Source organism: Alosa pseudoharengus, unplaced genomic scaffold, assembly GCF_046254945.1.
Source record: "Alosa pseudoharengus isolate Yale_2024_CS ecotype anadromous, Long Island Sound unplaced genomic scaffold, YU_APseudo_1.1 YU_APseudo_1.1_scf_14, whole genome shotgun sequence".
In the NCBI taxonomy this organism is placed as follows: Eukaryota; Metazoa; Chordata; class Actinopteri; order Clupeiformes; family Clupeidae; genus Alosa; species Alosa pseudoharengus.
This window is the reverse complement of record NW_027468609.1, coordinates 36198585-36211692: the sequence shown is the minus strand read 5'-3', so window position 1 is coordinate 36211692 and position 13108 is coordinate 36198585. Positions and strand designations below refer to the sequence as shown.

Sequence of the window (13108 nt, the reverse complement as noted above, 5' to 3'; positions counted from 1 at the left end):
ATGACTCCTCTGATTCTGGCTTTCGCTCTCTTCGCAAGCGGTAAGGCCAGATGTCTCCTCCTACCATCTCAAACTGAATGAAAAACACCACACAGCAACTACATCCACACTCAGGAACACCTCGCAAGGCACACATATCACGTCACTCTTCAACCTGGTATAACGACAAACTGATAGATGCCAATTTTGAAAACAATTGGAATGCAATCAAGATAAAAGTACAGGGTCTCATAAACCATGCAGTCGCGTTTATAGAAAACATAGAGTTTATAGTACATGACTCGCACTCTGTCAGAGAGACAATATGGTCTATTATGTGCAGCATCAACGTCACACCAGTGAGTACCATCATAAAGAAGTGCCAGTGCCACACAAATAAGACTGTTGGATGATGTGTATGCCTTGTTGTCCTCCTACTCCTTGCAGCTTATGGCTGTGGCCGCCCAGCCATCGAACCTGAGCTGACCCGCGTGGTCAATGGTGTGGATGCCAAACCCCACAGCTGGCCCTGGCAGGTAAGAGCCAAACTGACAGGCTTGTCTCTCCTCTCAAGACTCACCTGTAAACATCAGCAATAAGACATTAGCAGGGCTACATAAGGCTACAAAGCTACATAACCTTCCTAAAATCCTCCTTCAATTCTCTTTTAAATATTTGTATCCCAATGGCTGAATATTTATTAATATTCCTTAGCTAATGCAATGTCAGTGTCACTTTCGATGAGAGCATTTCATAAATTGTAGATCTAAGGGTTTATGCTGTACTTTTAAATAAGCATGATGAATAAGCATGAAGCAGCATGATTGAGAGGCAGATGACAGTGTCCTATAGGGCTGGCTGCTGTAATGCTATGTGGGGTAATGGATGAGTCTCTGCTGGTGTCTCTGTAGATCTCTCTGCAGTACGAGCGTAATGGCTTCAGACACACCTGTGGAGGATCCCTCGTCGCCTCTAACTGGGTCATGACCGCTGCTCACTGCATCAGGTAGGTCTGAGTAGGCAGGTGCACACGCACATAATGTAAGTATAGACACACACACACACACGCACACGCACACATGCATGTGCATGCACACACACACACACGCACGCATGCACACACTCACACACACGCACACACACACACACACACTACATGTATTTATTTGGCAGGCGCTTTTATCCAAAGCAACTTACAAGTGAGGAACAGAAACTCACCCAAATCCCTTGTCTCCGTCTGTAGTGAGGATCTGACCTACAGAGTGGTGGTCGGCAAGCACAACCTGCAGCAGGCTGAGGACAGCGCTAAGGCCATTGTGCCCTCCAAGATCATTGTGCACAGGCACTACAACCCTGTGCTCATCGCCACCGGGTAAGACTGCAGCCAAAGCCTACACTCACTGGACACACACCAAGGCCACACACACTTCCATGCAGACCAGCACCCTAAAAAAACTAATAAAATACACTGTGTATACTAAACACTAAATATGCTAAGTTACTGTATGCCCATATTAAGGATACAAGGATACAAGGAGGTTTATTTGTCACTTACATAGCAATACTAACGTAAAGCATGTAGTGACATTTCGTTTGGTGTTCAGCTTTTTCTGTGCAAGTGTGAAGAAAGAAAGATCAAAAACATGTTTAATAAATAGCAAAAGAGAATAAAAAGTGCAGTGTGTGTACAGTCCATGTGCAAGTGTGTAAGAAAAGTTTATATAGTGTGTGTTCAGGATACGGATTGCTTTGAGGATAGAAACTCCTCCTCAGTCTCTCTGTTCTGGTCTTGTAGCAGCAGAGACATTTGCCTGACCTCAGTCTTTTGAAAAGATTATTATTAGTGATTAAGATTTCTGCAGTAAGCGTCCAGACTAATGGAGTCACATAATGGCGGTAAATAATGTGATGTGTGATGATCCAGTATTCATGACACTAATGTACGTGTTCTCCCATGTAATGGACAGTAATGACATTGCCATGATCAAGCTGTCTGAGCACGTGCAGATGAGTGATGAGGTGCAGCTGGCCTGCCTTCCTGCCCCTGGCACCATCCTGCCCCACAACTACCCCTGCTACATCACCGGCTGGGGCAGACTCTCCAGTAAGATGGCCTCTTCTCCTCCCTGCTATGTCATTTGTCTGGATTGACACATTTTTACGTATCCCCTTGAACTCAAATTAGGAAAAGAACATGGCCTTTAATTCCAAAGCCATGAGTTTGAGGAGTATCCTAATGAGCCAATTAAATGTCTAATCTAAATGTCGATCTAAATATAAACCATATTATGAAATATTTAAATATTTAAAATGATGTCTATAGCAGGAAAATTTTCAGGTGGAAACCTCTGTCCTCACTTTTCTCTCCTTTCCTCTCCCTTCCTCTCTCTCTCTCTGATGTGTGTGTGTGTGTGTGTGTGTGTGTGTGTGTGTGTGTGTGTGCGTGTGTGTGTGTGTGTGTGTGTGCAGCTGGGGGCCCCACCTCTGAGTCCCTGCAGCAGGCCCCGATGCCTGTGGTGGAGTATGACGTGTGCAAGCGGAATGACTGGTGGGGGGTGTCCATCAGGAGGTCCATGATCTGTGCTGGGGGAGACGGCGTGGTGGGCGGCTGCAACGTAAGACATAGCAAGGACAAGTTTACATAGATCACACACACACACACACACACACTACAATGCCATCACTGCAGCTTCAAACAGTCCTGGGTGGTAAACACTTTTATGTACATAAGAATGACTACAACCTCTCATTCTATAGCAGGATGGATATTGATAAGTGGATTTATTCTAGACTGCACCCTGACTGAACTGAACTATTAGTAATAAGATGCTTAATTACAGTCTTATAAAACATTAAGGGTCTCACCACGTGAGATGTCATATGTTTCAGGGAGACTCTGGTGGCCCTCTGAACTGCAAGAATGCCGATGGAGTGTGGGAGGTCCATGGCATTGCCAGCTTCGTCTCTGCCAAGGGGTGCAACTACATTCAGAAGCCTACCGTCTTCACCCGTGTCTCAGACTTCAATGAATGGATTGACGAGGTATGGTGAATGAAATCAGATAGAAATGGATCTGATTAAAGTGAAGATTAAATATTTCAGGCAGTGATAAACTATTTGGGCAGTTTGTATGTCTCTGAACACTGAGGTTCAATTTCTGTTTTAAATTCATACTATCCTGGGATATACATTGATTTATATTCAATATATTTTCTCTTGCAGACCATGATGAGCAACTAAGCTGTCTCAGTGGTGTTTCTAATTCAATAAAAGCTCTGGATTCTTCCAAACATTACCCTCTTGCCTTCTTCACTTGCCTTCAATTACTGTTACAACAACCACAATCAGAGTGGGAATAGCAAAGCCTTCTGATGTTGTTCAACAGTGCACTCATGTGGATGTTTAAGGGAACACTGTCTGATGTGGGTGAAACACTCTAAGAGCAAAGTGAGTTGCAGAAATAAAATAAGGGTGAAGTGCTCATGAGCATATTCTCCAGTACCGGTGTCACACAAACTACGTAAGTTCAAGGCGTGCTTTAAAGATGAGAGATGAGACCAACTAGTTAATGCTGAGAAGCCTACCTCCACACCCCGACCCACAACCATCTCTCATGCCCTTGACAACTTTACATGCAAAAATGGCACATCTTACTCTTACTCTTACTCTCCCATTCGAGAGATGGTGACCATGATAAGGAACTGCTACAGAGAGAGGCTTTTGGAGTGTTTGAGTTTTTGTTTCATGGTGGCATGAATAAGGACAGGAACTACAGTTTTTTTACATGTGTACTTTTAGATAAAAAGGACAACACTTTCATAGACTAAGTTTTCATTTATGTATTGTGTGGACCAACATGCTTTTATCTCTTCACCCTGAGCCTTTCTACCTTTAATGCTTCCAAGACACAAAAAGGTGCAAAAGAATAATTCCAAAACACTTTTTAAACTTGAAAAGTTCTTTTGAAGACACATAACATGACAAACACATAACACAAAAGTGGTTGAGAGCCTTGTCACTTTAAAGAGAAAAAACACTTCCAATAAAATTGCACGACTGCCACTAGGCGGCGCCGATGGTGAAATCATTGACGTCAGATTGTTATTGTTGTTGGCTAGCACATTAAATACTTAAATAAACCAATTACATTGAAACTAGTATTACAGCGGATGTCCATTTGTTCCAAATGTTGTGTTCGAGGTGAAACAGCATTATTTGTTATGACAACAACAACAAGCGGAAAAGAGGACACGCATCACAAGCATAGGGAGAGGCTGGTGCCATTGTAAACATTTTTATCAATGAAGCTAATCTTATTAACTTGACTGGCAGGCCTACATGGGAGCCGTATATAGTCAGGAAATATTTATTCACGCAACGCAAACCCTAAAGATTATTTAGAGTGCCGGAGCGCATGCCAAAGCGATGTTCGCTACCAGGGTGGGTGCATGCGAGATGGACAATCCAAGAGATTAAGCGCTCGACATAGCTATTAAAAGCTTGTTAGAGGTCAGGTGATTTCCAGTGGAAAACAACAACACGGGCGCACGAGCATTTTGACATGTATTTCATATTAGTCACTTTGTACGTGCGCTTCTCCCACCCTCCTCTGTCCCAAGTGTTAATGGATTTCTTTTCAACCTAATTGATTAGGTTATTAATAGCACCGATTCCGCTTGGTTGGTTTGTTGCAGTCATAAAAATCAGCATTGATATTTCAGTTTATAATTAGGCCTATAATATTTAGCAATCCCGAAAAGTAAGTCAGGCGTTTTTCAAATTTACATTCCAATGACAAATTATGGTTATGTTTACTTCCGACACGTGGGGAGAGAGGGGCACCAGGAGGGAGGGGAAGGATTAAAGCGGCGCTAATAGAGTTTGCGTACAACGTTGACAACATTGAAACGGGTAGAGAGAAAGGGAGTTGTCAGAAATACACGGAGGTGCACGCGATACCTAAACGGACAACCGCGTGCCTGTGTTTGTCAGTGTCAGCATCCCTTTCCACCTCGTCGGCTTCACATTTTTATTCGTCATGTCGCAGTCTGGGTCTCAGTCACCAGAGGATGGCTTGAATGGTAAGTGCCATGTCTGAGAGGATGTTTTTCAGCTGTTTTTTGGGGTGGCGTTGCGTTAAACAGGCCATTTCGCTATGTTTGTCAGAAATAATTGTCATGCTATGAAAACTCACGTAGTCGACAAGGTCGAAATGCTCTCTGTTCACAAAGAAGGACGGCACAGAAGTATTGTTATGCAATATCATCTTCCATATCCTTACACAGTAGCCGGTGGGATAATATTCTTAAGGAATATGCTTAAGGATTATTGTATATCATAATATGAATAGTAAAATAAGGTAATGTTGATATATGTATGCCTCAGTGTCAACATCCCATCCAGAGGCATGGCTGCTATAAGGGTTATGTAACCTTTATAACTATATTTCGCACTGGCAGGCTGTAACAAAGAGTTGCATACATGCTTCCGAGTTCGTCACTGCCATTGTTTTGCTAGTGCCACCCTGTTAATGACTCACCTGTTGGCATCTTTCTAAGCCAATTAATTGAACGAGATTTACTCACACATATAGCTCAATCAATGGCTTAAAGCCTTGTTCAGGGTGCTTATAAATTTGCCAAAGCGTACTGTAGGCCTACTGTAGTCCAGGGGCCATTCAAGAACATCAAATCACAAGATTACAAGGCAGACTATGAGAGTCACTACTAACCATATTCAACACCCACAATTCACAGTTAATTTATCCACACATATCCTCCCTTTCTCTTTCGCCCACTCTCACACATAGAGACGTGTTAATATTACATTTACCCATTTGTTTTTCTGTTACCAGCATATTGACAAAAGTCATCTTAGGGATAACAACACGTCACCCCTGAGCACACTAACCCTCGTTAGGCATTAATAAGTAGACTTTTTCCACAGCACACTGCAGACATGGTCAAGGCCACAGTCAGAGTCCATGGTTATGTCACAGTCTCTCTTCAGCAGAAATCTAGGGCAATAGCACAATCCTCGCTCCCCTCCCCCTCCCCTCCCCCTAACCTTGTTTACTGTAACTGGTATGACCCTCCTCCTTTACTGTTTCACTCTCTCTCTGGGTTTTGATTCAGCTCGAATAGAGTTGTGTGGGATTGGGGGTCGGGGGGGGGGGGTAGAGAGTGACACAGAGAGAGAATGATAAAGAGAGAGTGATAAACAGGAGGAAGGGAGGGGAGCTGGGTAGGGAAGGGGGTGGGGATTGAGTAGTTAATCTCCCAGAGAAATAAAGGCTTACGTAAACAGACATTCCGCTGGGTGGTGTTTGTCCGGCGGTGGGTTATGCAGCCCAGGCCGCCAGCCCAGCTGTTTGTGTGCACATGCTGTCATGTGTTTATAATAAACACGCTTATCAGGCGGGCGAGAGGAGGGGTTGCACCACACCTGACCGTGCCGCACATACAGCACCTGCTGGCCTCAAGTTCATTGCCCTCTCCCTGTCTGCTCTGTCAAATTGAGTGACTTCTATGTATTGTCTCAAGGTGTCTTACGTCTTAAGACAAAGACATTTAAAACCCTGAGTTCCCCAGGAACACATGCTTGGTGTTTAACACTGTCCAGTGAAAAACCAATGAGAACAGAAATGATTTATGTCAGTTTTGCTAACCATATCATGCTGATCGATGGGGGTCATGACTGCTGGTCAAATGTCCTCACTCTGATTGGCTTTGTGTGGTGTCGATCAGGCTCGTGGGTGGAGCTGGAGGGCCTGGTGGCAGCAGCACAGAGGGAGAGTCTGACAGGACAAGAGGACAGTACCTCCTCGTTCCTGCAGGGGGAGCTGGAGAGGATTCTGCTGGAGGCACAGCTGGAGAGTGAGAGGAGTAGTCACACTGACAGGTGAGCAGATGGTGGGCTTGTGTCAGTGTGTGTATGTATTGCCATTACACAAGATAAAATAATTTTCCATGGACTGATTTAATTACATCAATTTAATACAAATCTAAGATATACTATACATTAAGTTCAATTTAGTTTGCAGAGAAATTCTCTTTTGTAAAGGGAGAGAGGGATAAAAGGAAAGTGATTTCTCCATTATGCAGTGAAGCACAATTCTATGAAATGGCCAAAAATATTTGAAATTGACTTTTCATTCCACTTCAGCAGAGACTCTCAGGTGACCATAACAACATGCATATAGTGCAGTGCTAACGTGTCCATCTCTGTGTCTGTGTGAGCAGTCCTCCTCAGGTGGTGACCCCGCGAACCTCCGGCTCCCCCCGCCCGGCCAGCGAGGGAGGCGGCAGCAGCAGTACGGACTGCGTCACCATACAGGTACACACCACACTGCGCCCCCCTCCCTGTGTCTCTGGGACAAAGATAACCACAATAAGAAATTACTTCATTTATCCAAAAGGAAATTGGGCTGTCACAACAGTCATGACTGCTACGTCAGTGATGACGACTTCAAAACCTCTTTCTCTCTTTTTTTTGTGTCATCCCCTGTGATCTTTTGCTTCTCCTCTCACCAGCACAAACACTTCTATGTCTGTTTTTTTCTCTCCGTTTCCCATCATGCTTCAGTCTGACGACAGCGACAGAAGGAGGAGCGCTGAGTGGGTGTGGGACTGGTCCAGTCGACCCGAGAACCTGCCACCCAAGTAAGGCTCCCACCTCTACTCTCCCCCCTCCCCTCCCCTTCCTGTTCGCCGGAGGTGGCTGTCACCACCAGACTCCTAGAAATCTGCTTTGAACAAATATCTTGTATCCAGTCACCATGTTGTAGAATTGCAGTACTGAGTGTACCTTGTAGGGATAATGTTCTAATTCAGCTTTTATAATGGCACAGAATGTAAAGTGATATAAAGTCTTTCTAAATGCACTCCCCCACCTGGCGTGCTAAGTTGCTCATTATTGTCCCCACGTCTCCTTTTACCCATTAACTGTGTTTGTGATCAGACCAAACAGATACCTCTCTGTTCTCTGATGCTGCGGGAGCACACTGATAAAAATCTTTTGGCAATTTAATCTTTTTCCCCCTTCACAGACTAGTAGATCAAATGCCCAATGCAATTGAATTAATATCCAGCACCAGTGCTGCTCTTGCAGAGCGAACTAGCGAGATAAGAGAACACTGAAATTAATACTGTCTACTTCGCTCCGTGGCTGGCAAGCTAAAAAGGCAGCTAAAAAGCGAGTACGTGACTTGGGGGTCCTTCTCCGAAGTATTACTTGCGGGAGCTTGTTGGTGCCCGCCGCGCATGTCAGAACACTGCCATTCATGATTTGAACAACGCTCACCTCAAGAGCAGCCAAACACAGTGAGGAGGAGGAGGAGGAGGAGGCCAAGGATAAGAAGCATCTGACCTTTGAGGCTCTAGCTGCCGCTCGCCTCCGTCTAAGGAGCGGGGGGTAAGAGGATCACGGCGTGCGCAGACCGAAATAACTCGCGACTTGGGGTGACTCAGCTTCTCCTGACTCATTCACATTCATGCCTGAGCACAGAGCAGACACAGCTGCGCACAGGAGCCCAGTGTGTAGTTAGGAGAGCATCAGCAACAACATCAGCAGCAGCAGCAGCAGCAAAGGGTTATGGGAGTCCAAGCAACCCTACTTGTATCTCCTTCTGTGCCATGCCCACTGCATAAGATAGCAGTCCTTGAGATTGTCCTCAAACAGTAGCAGACTATGGCAAGCTGTTTTAACATTCAAAATAATCATCCTTCCCGGGCCAAATGGCATCACTTCTGCAAATCATTTTTGGTATTATGTATTGGGCTTTCAATTTCAATTTCCACAGCTGCATTTTTGATATCCAAAGCATTTTTAAACATTATGGATATCCACAATAGAATTCTTACTAGGAAAACTCCCAGTCCTAGCCAAGTCAGACATCTACAATTTAGTCATTACTCATTATTAAATTTGAGATACTGAATATGAAAAATCATTCCTGATATGTCATTTTGAAAGTACTAAAAATACATTACAAACATAAAAAAATCATTACAGATATTTCTGAATGATAAAACAGATATTACAACGCCCGCTAGATTTTGAGTTTACTAGTATAATCTAAGTTGTATATATCTCGAAGTACACATTTTATTAGAATGTTATTGTGGGTATCTTTAATTACCATTCTGACTATGGTCATTTGACTTCGAGAAATGCTATTGTGGACATTTCAAATGTTAAAATTACAGATATGAGTTTGGTTTGAGAACATGTTATAATGGCTTGCCATAGCAGACAAGTTTTGAGAGAACAAAAGATAAAAACCCTCTGCCTGATGTGGGCTGATATGCGTGGCACGTCTCCACTGCTTTGCTGTCTAAACCCATCAGACAGCTGGGCCTGTGTGTGACAGCAAAGCCTCGCTAGGGGTTTTTCATCCGCTATAGTTTTGAAATACAAAAACTACAAAAAAAAGAATGCTGAATAAAACACAGAGGCTGGCTGCAGCGCTCTTTTTCATGTCGGGTGTCTGTCTGCTCACCTCTCTCTGCTCCCCCTCCAGGGAGTTTGTGTTCCAGCACCCCAAGCAGTCGGGCACGCTGAGTGTGAGGAAGAGCGATGTGATGAAGAGCGGCATCTTCTCCTCTGACATGCTCCTGCTGCTCCTGCCCTCCCTGCTGGCCTCGCACGCTCTCACACTGGGACTTGGGTGAGTCGGAGGAGGGCAAGAAGTGTGTGTGTGTGTGTGTGTGTGTGTGTGTGTGTGTGTGTGTGGGGGGGGGGGGGGGGGGGCACTCTGCACTTTCACTTCAGTCACTGGAGCAAATGTTCAGATTGGTTCAGCATGATAATAGGACCTGCAAGGTCATGTTGAGTTGAGTGCACTGTGTTGTAATTCTAATGTAATGGCACAGTTAAGGATTTTAGCTGCTTAAGCATACTAATTATTTCTATGTTAAGTGCCAATAACTGTATGTACTTGTGATTCAGTGCTAACAAAGACCTTGGGGCTAGAATGCTTCTGGGCCACTTTAGCTGATGAATGGAGATGTATGAAAGTATTGATGCCCTACTTGCCATTAAAGCCTCACATGTTCACATCAAACACCGACCGAAACCTCAAATGAATATTAAATGAGCGAAAAAGTATTTTTGGAGCACCATCTCAAATGGCCTCCAGAGATCAGCATTGATCCAAACAAGGCCATGTTTCGACCAGTGCTCACTTTGAAGGCCCTTGTTGGTCAATATGTGTGGCCTTGCTTTAATTCAGAAACACCCCAGAGAGAGGTCAAAATGGTGCTTACCTTCAGGGCTATTGGTCATGTAGGGGATCGGAGATGAGCTAAATGCTGACAATGAGAAAAGTATCTATATGAATCACATGGGAGCCATAAATGGCATCACACATCACTATCTCCAAACATTAGGAACCAGGATTGAAGATCGTGGCGCAAATATTAATGGTTTTAGAGGTAGATGAGTATGATAACATTTAACTGAAAGGTCAGAAAAGTCAGGCTTAAAGTTCTCAAGCTCTGTGCTGGAATTCAGGCGTGGGGCAGGCCATTTAAGATTTGGAAATAAGTAATTATGTGCATTGGCTATGGACATTTCTGATAACTAACCCTAACGTCTCTCTCTCAATACAATTAAATCCAGTTTCCATTTTTAATGTATTGCCAAAGCAGAGGTGGCACATAAATTATTTCTCTCTGTTTTCCAATCCATTGTGATCCACATAGTTTAAGCCACATAGCTCAATAGTTCAGTATTTAATGTCTTTCTCTCTCCATTCAGGATCTACATCGGGAAGCGATTGGCCTCCTCTTCCACCAGCACGTTGTGAACCCTCCCCTGCGCCCAAACTCACTGCCTATAGCATCGTAGCCCAACATCCACATCCACATGTCATGTTGCCCCCCTTCTAAACGTTCCAGTAATTGGGGCAACCCCAAGAGTTCAAGCCTTGCTCTCCCCGCCACTGTCTGTCTTTGCTCGTTGTCGGTGAGCCGACCTCAAGCCTATCCGCCCTCGTTCTGCCCGTTTGGCTGGCTGTAACCTAGGAGACCTCTATGTCCGTCACTCGGATATAGGAAACCCGCTTGTGTAAATCGCACTGAATGTATAAGATGTACATGTTCATGTGTTGTGATTCAGTAATGTGTCCCTTCGCCCCAATCTAGATGAGTTGATCCTGTAGGGTGACATGGGGGTGCCTGTGCATGCTTAGAGCAAATCAAAGCCAACCAACCACTACATAAGAGGAAGAGGTGTAGGAGAAAGACATGGGGAGAGAGATTGATAGATAGACAGAGAGAAAGAGAGAGAGAGCAAAACAAAGACAGACAGTGATAGTGGCAATTCCTTAGACCCTTTTCCTCCCTAACCTCAATCTAAATATATATAAGTGTCAGCTTGGGACAGATGTGGGCCTTTGCCTTTCCTATGGGCGTACACAAATCCAGAGCCTCCAAAATCACTCTCCAAGACAGGGAGGGAAGAGTGGAGGAAGAGGAGGAGGAGGAGGAAAGTGGGTGGCTGAGTGAAGTGGCAGTTGTGGTGGGATTGTGGGATTGCAGCAAGATTGACAATAACAGGCAGAGTGAGAGGAAATAACTGAAGCCTCATCATGATGGGTGGAACATGATGGGCTTGTGTCTGTGTCTGAGTGTGTATGTGTGGTTGTGTATGTTAGTGTGTGTGTGTGTGTGAGTTAGTGTGAGAGAGTGGCTGCAGAGGTGTTCTCACCAATGTCGATAGTGACCACATTAAATCTATCACTCCTCACACTTTCTCCTGCTGTTGTCTTTTCTTCTCTCAGTCTCACCATTTCCTTCAGTTCAGTCTTCAAGATGGACATCTGCCAAAAAATGGCAACAGAAATCCAGTAAACTCAATGTTCCAACTATTCTATTAAATATTGAAATTAATATTTATTATGTATGGGATGCCATTACATTACCCAACAGATATAGTCAATAACAATACAACTATAGTATTAATATAAAAAAGGAAAAAAATAGTCTCTAAATGAGCAGGCCTGTAGAATGGCTTTTTAAAATATAAAATGTTGAACTCTATCCAGTATCTAAGAGTAGGCATGAAAACATCACACGTTTTGGAGCACTATATCAGTATAAACACCAGGGAGCGCTAGAGTCATATAGCCAAAGATAAGTGGTGCCATCTAAGGATACAAGACCAACCTGTACAGATTTCTGAGCCAGATCATGTCACAGGTATTTGGAATACAAATTAATCTCAGCTGAATTGACAAAAGGATTAATAGATATTTTCTGACAATTTGCCTGCAGTTATGGAGTAATAGGAATGACGTTATCTAGTGTGAGGTTATCCAAGGCAAACTCCAATCCAATACAATCGACCACTTAAAAACACTTAAAGTGAAATTACTATGTCTCTCAATGCATCTGATTAGGAAATTATAGTCTACAACACGGAGATCACATCAAGTCAGCCATGATTTCCCGCAATCAGAATGACTTATTATGAACACCAGGCAATTACATACAGTAACTGGAATTATTGTTTGAAACACAATAGAACTATTACAACTTATTAAAACACATTTTGATTACCACATAGTCTGTGCAGCCCAGTAACCTCAGAACTGAACCTCTGAAAGCAACTGTCTTTCTGCCACATGGTTTTGCACGAGAAAGCACTTCAGCCTATCTGTTCTAATTCTAGACTTCCACAAACACATTTCAGTACACAGATTCTACGGGAGCAGTGGAACCATCAGCTTTAGCAAAGGGAGTGTGGGCATGATGAATCAATGTATTGAGTGCACCCACGGGTATGGTATGTTTGTGAATGTCCACTGGTCACTATTTTTAGCCAAGTAGACATGACTTTTAAATGAAAGGTAAGATCATACAACAGAAAGGTCTATGTTCATATGCACTCAGGTGTTTGCTAAAGCATTGCAACTGATGACTCAGTTTGTAAATAATAATGCCTAATGTAAAGCTTGTTTTAGGGACAAAGTAGGCTATACGTATATTCTTGGGATGTGCTTGTCTCGCCACTAAACTGGGTTTGCCCTTTTCTTCTCTCTCTTCAGTCCAACTGAGGCTTTCTCTGTCTGGCTTGCCAGTGTTCTCTGAAGTCTTTTGGGAAATTCTCTTCGACTGATGTGCCGTTA

At 43.7% G+C, this 13108-nt stretch overlaps 2 protein-coding genes across 2 annotated transcripts; both read left to right on the top strand.

Moving 5' to 3' along the window:
* LOC143122584 (chymotrypsin-like elastase family member 2A) lies at positions 1-3219 on the top strand. The gene is made up of 8 exons (XM_076283378.1): positions 1-40; positions 427-515; positions 891-985; positions 1223-1351; positions 1947-2083; positions 2449-2594; positions 2869-3021; positions 3202-3219. The coding sequence occupies exons 1-8, from the start codon at positions 1-3 to the stop codon at positions 3217-3219; spliced, it is 807 nt and encodes a 268-aa protein (XP_076139493.1).
* A 1643-nt stretch (positions 3220-4862) lies between these two features.
* On the top strand, positions 4863-11727 carry LOC143123435 (BCL2/adenovirus E1B 19 kDa protein-interacting protein 3). Its single transcript, XM_076284852.1, has 6 exons — positions 4863-5060; positions 6726-6879; positions 7221-7314; positions 7564-7640; positions 9500-9646; positions 10738-11727. The coding sequence occupies exons 1-6, from the start codon at positions 5018-5020 to the stop codon at positions 10784-10786; spliced, it is 564 nt and encodes a 187-aa protein (XP_076140967.1). The 5' UTR covers positions 4863-5017; the 3' UTR covers positions 10787-11727.
* Positions 11728-13108: the final 1381 nt, after the last annotated feature.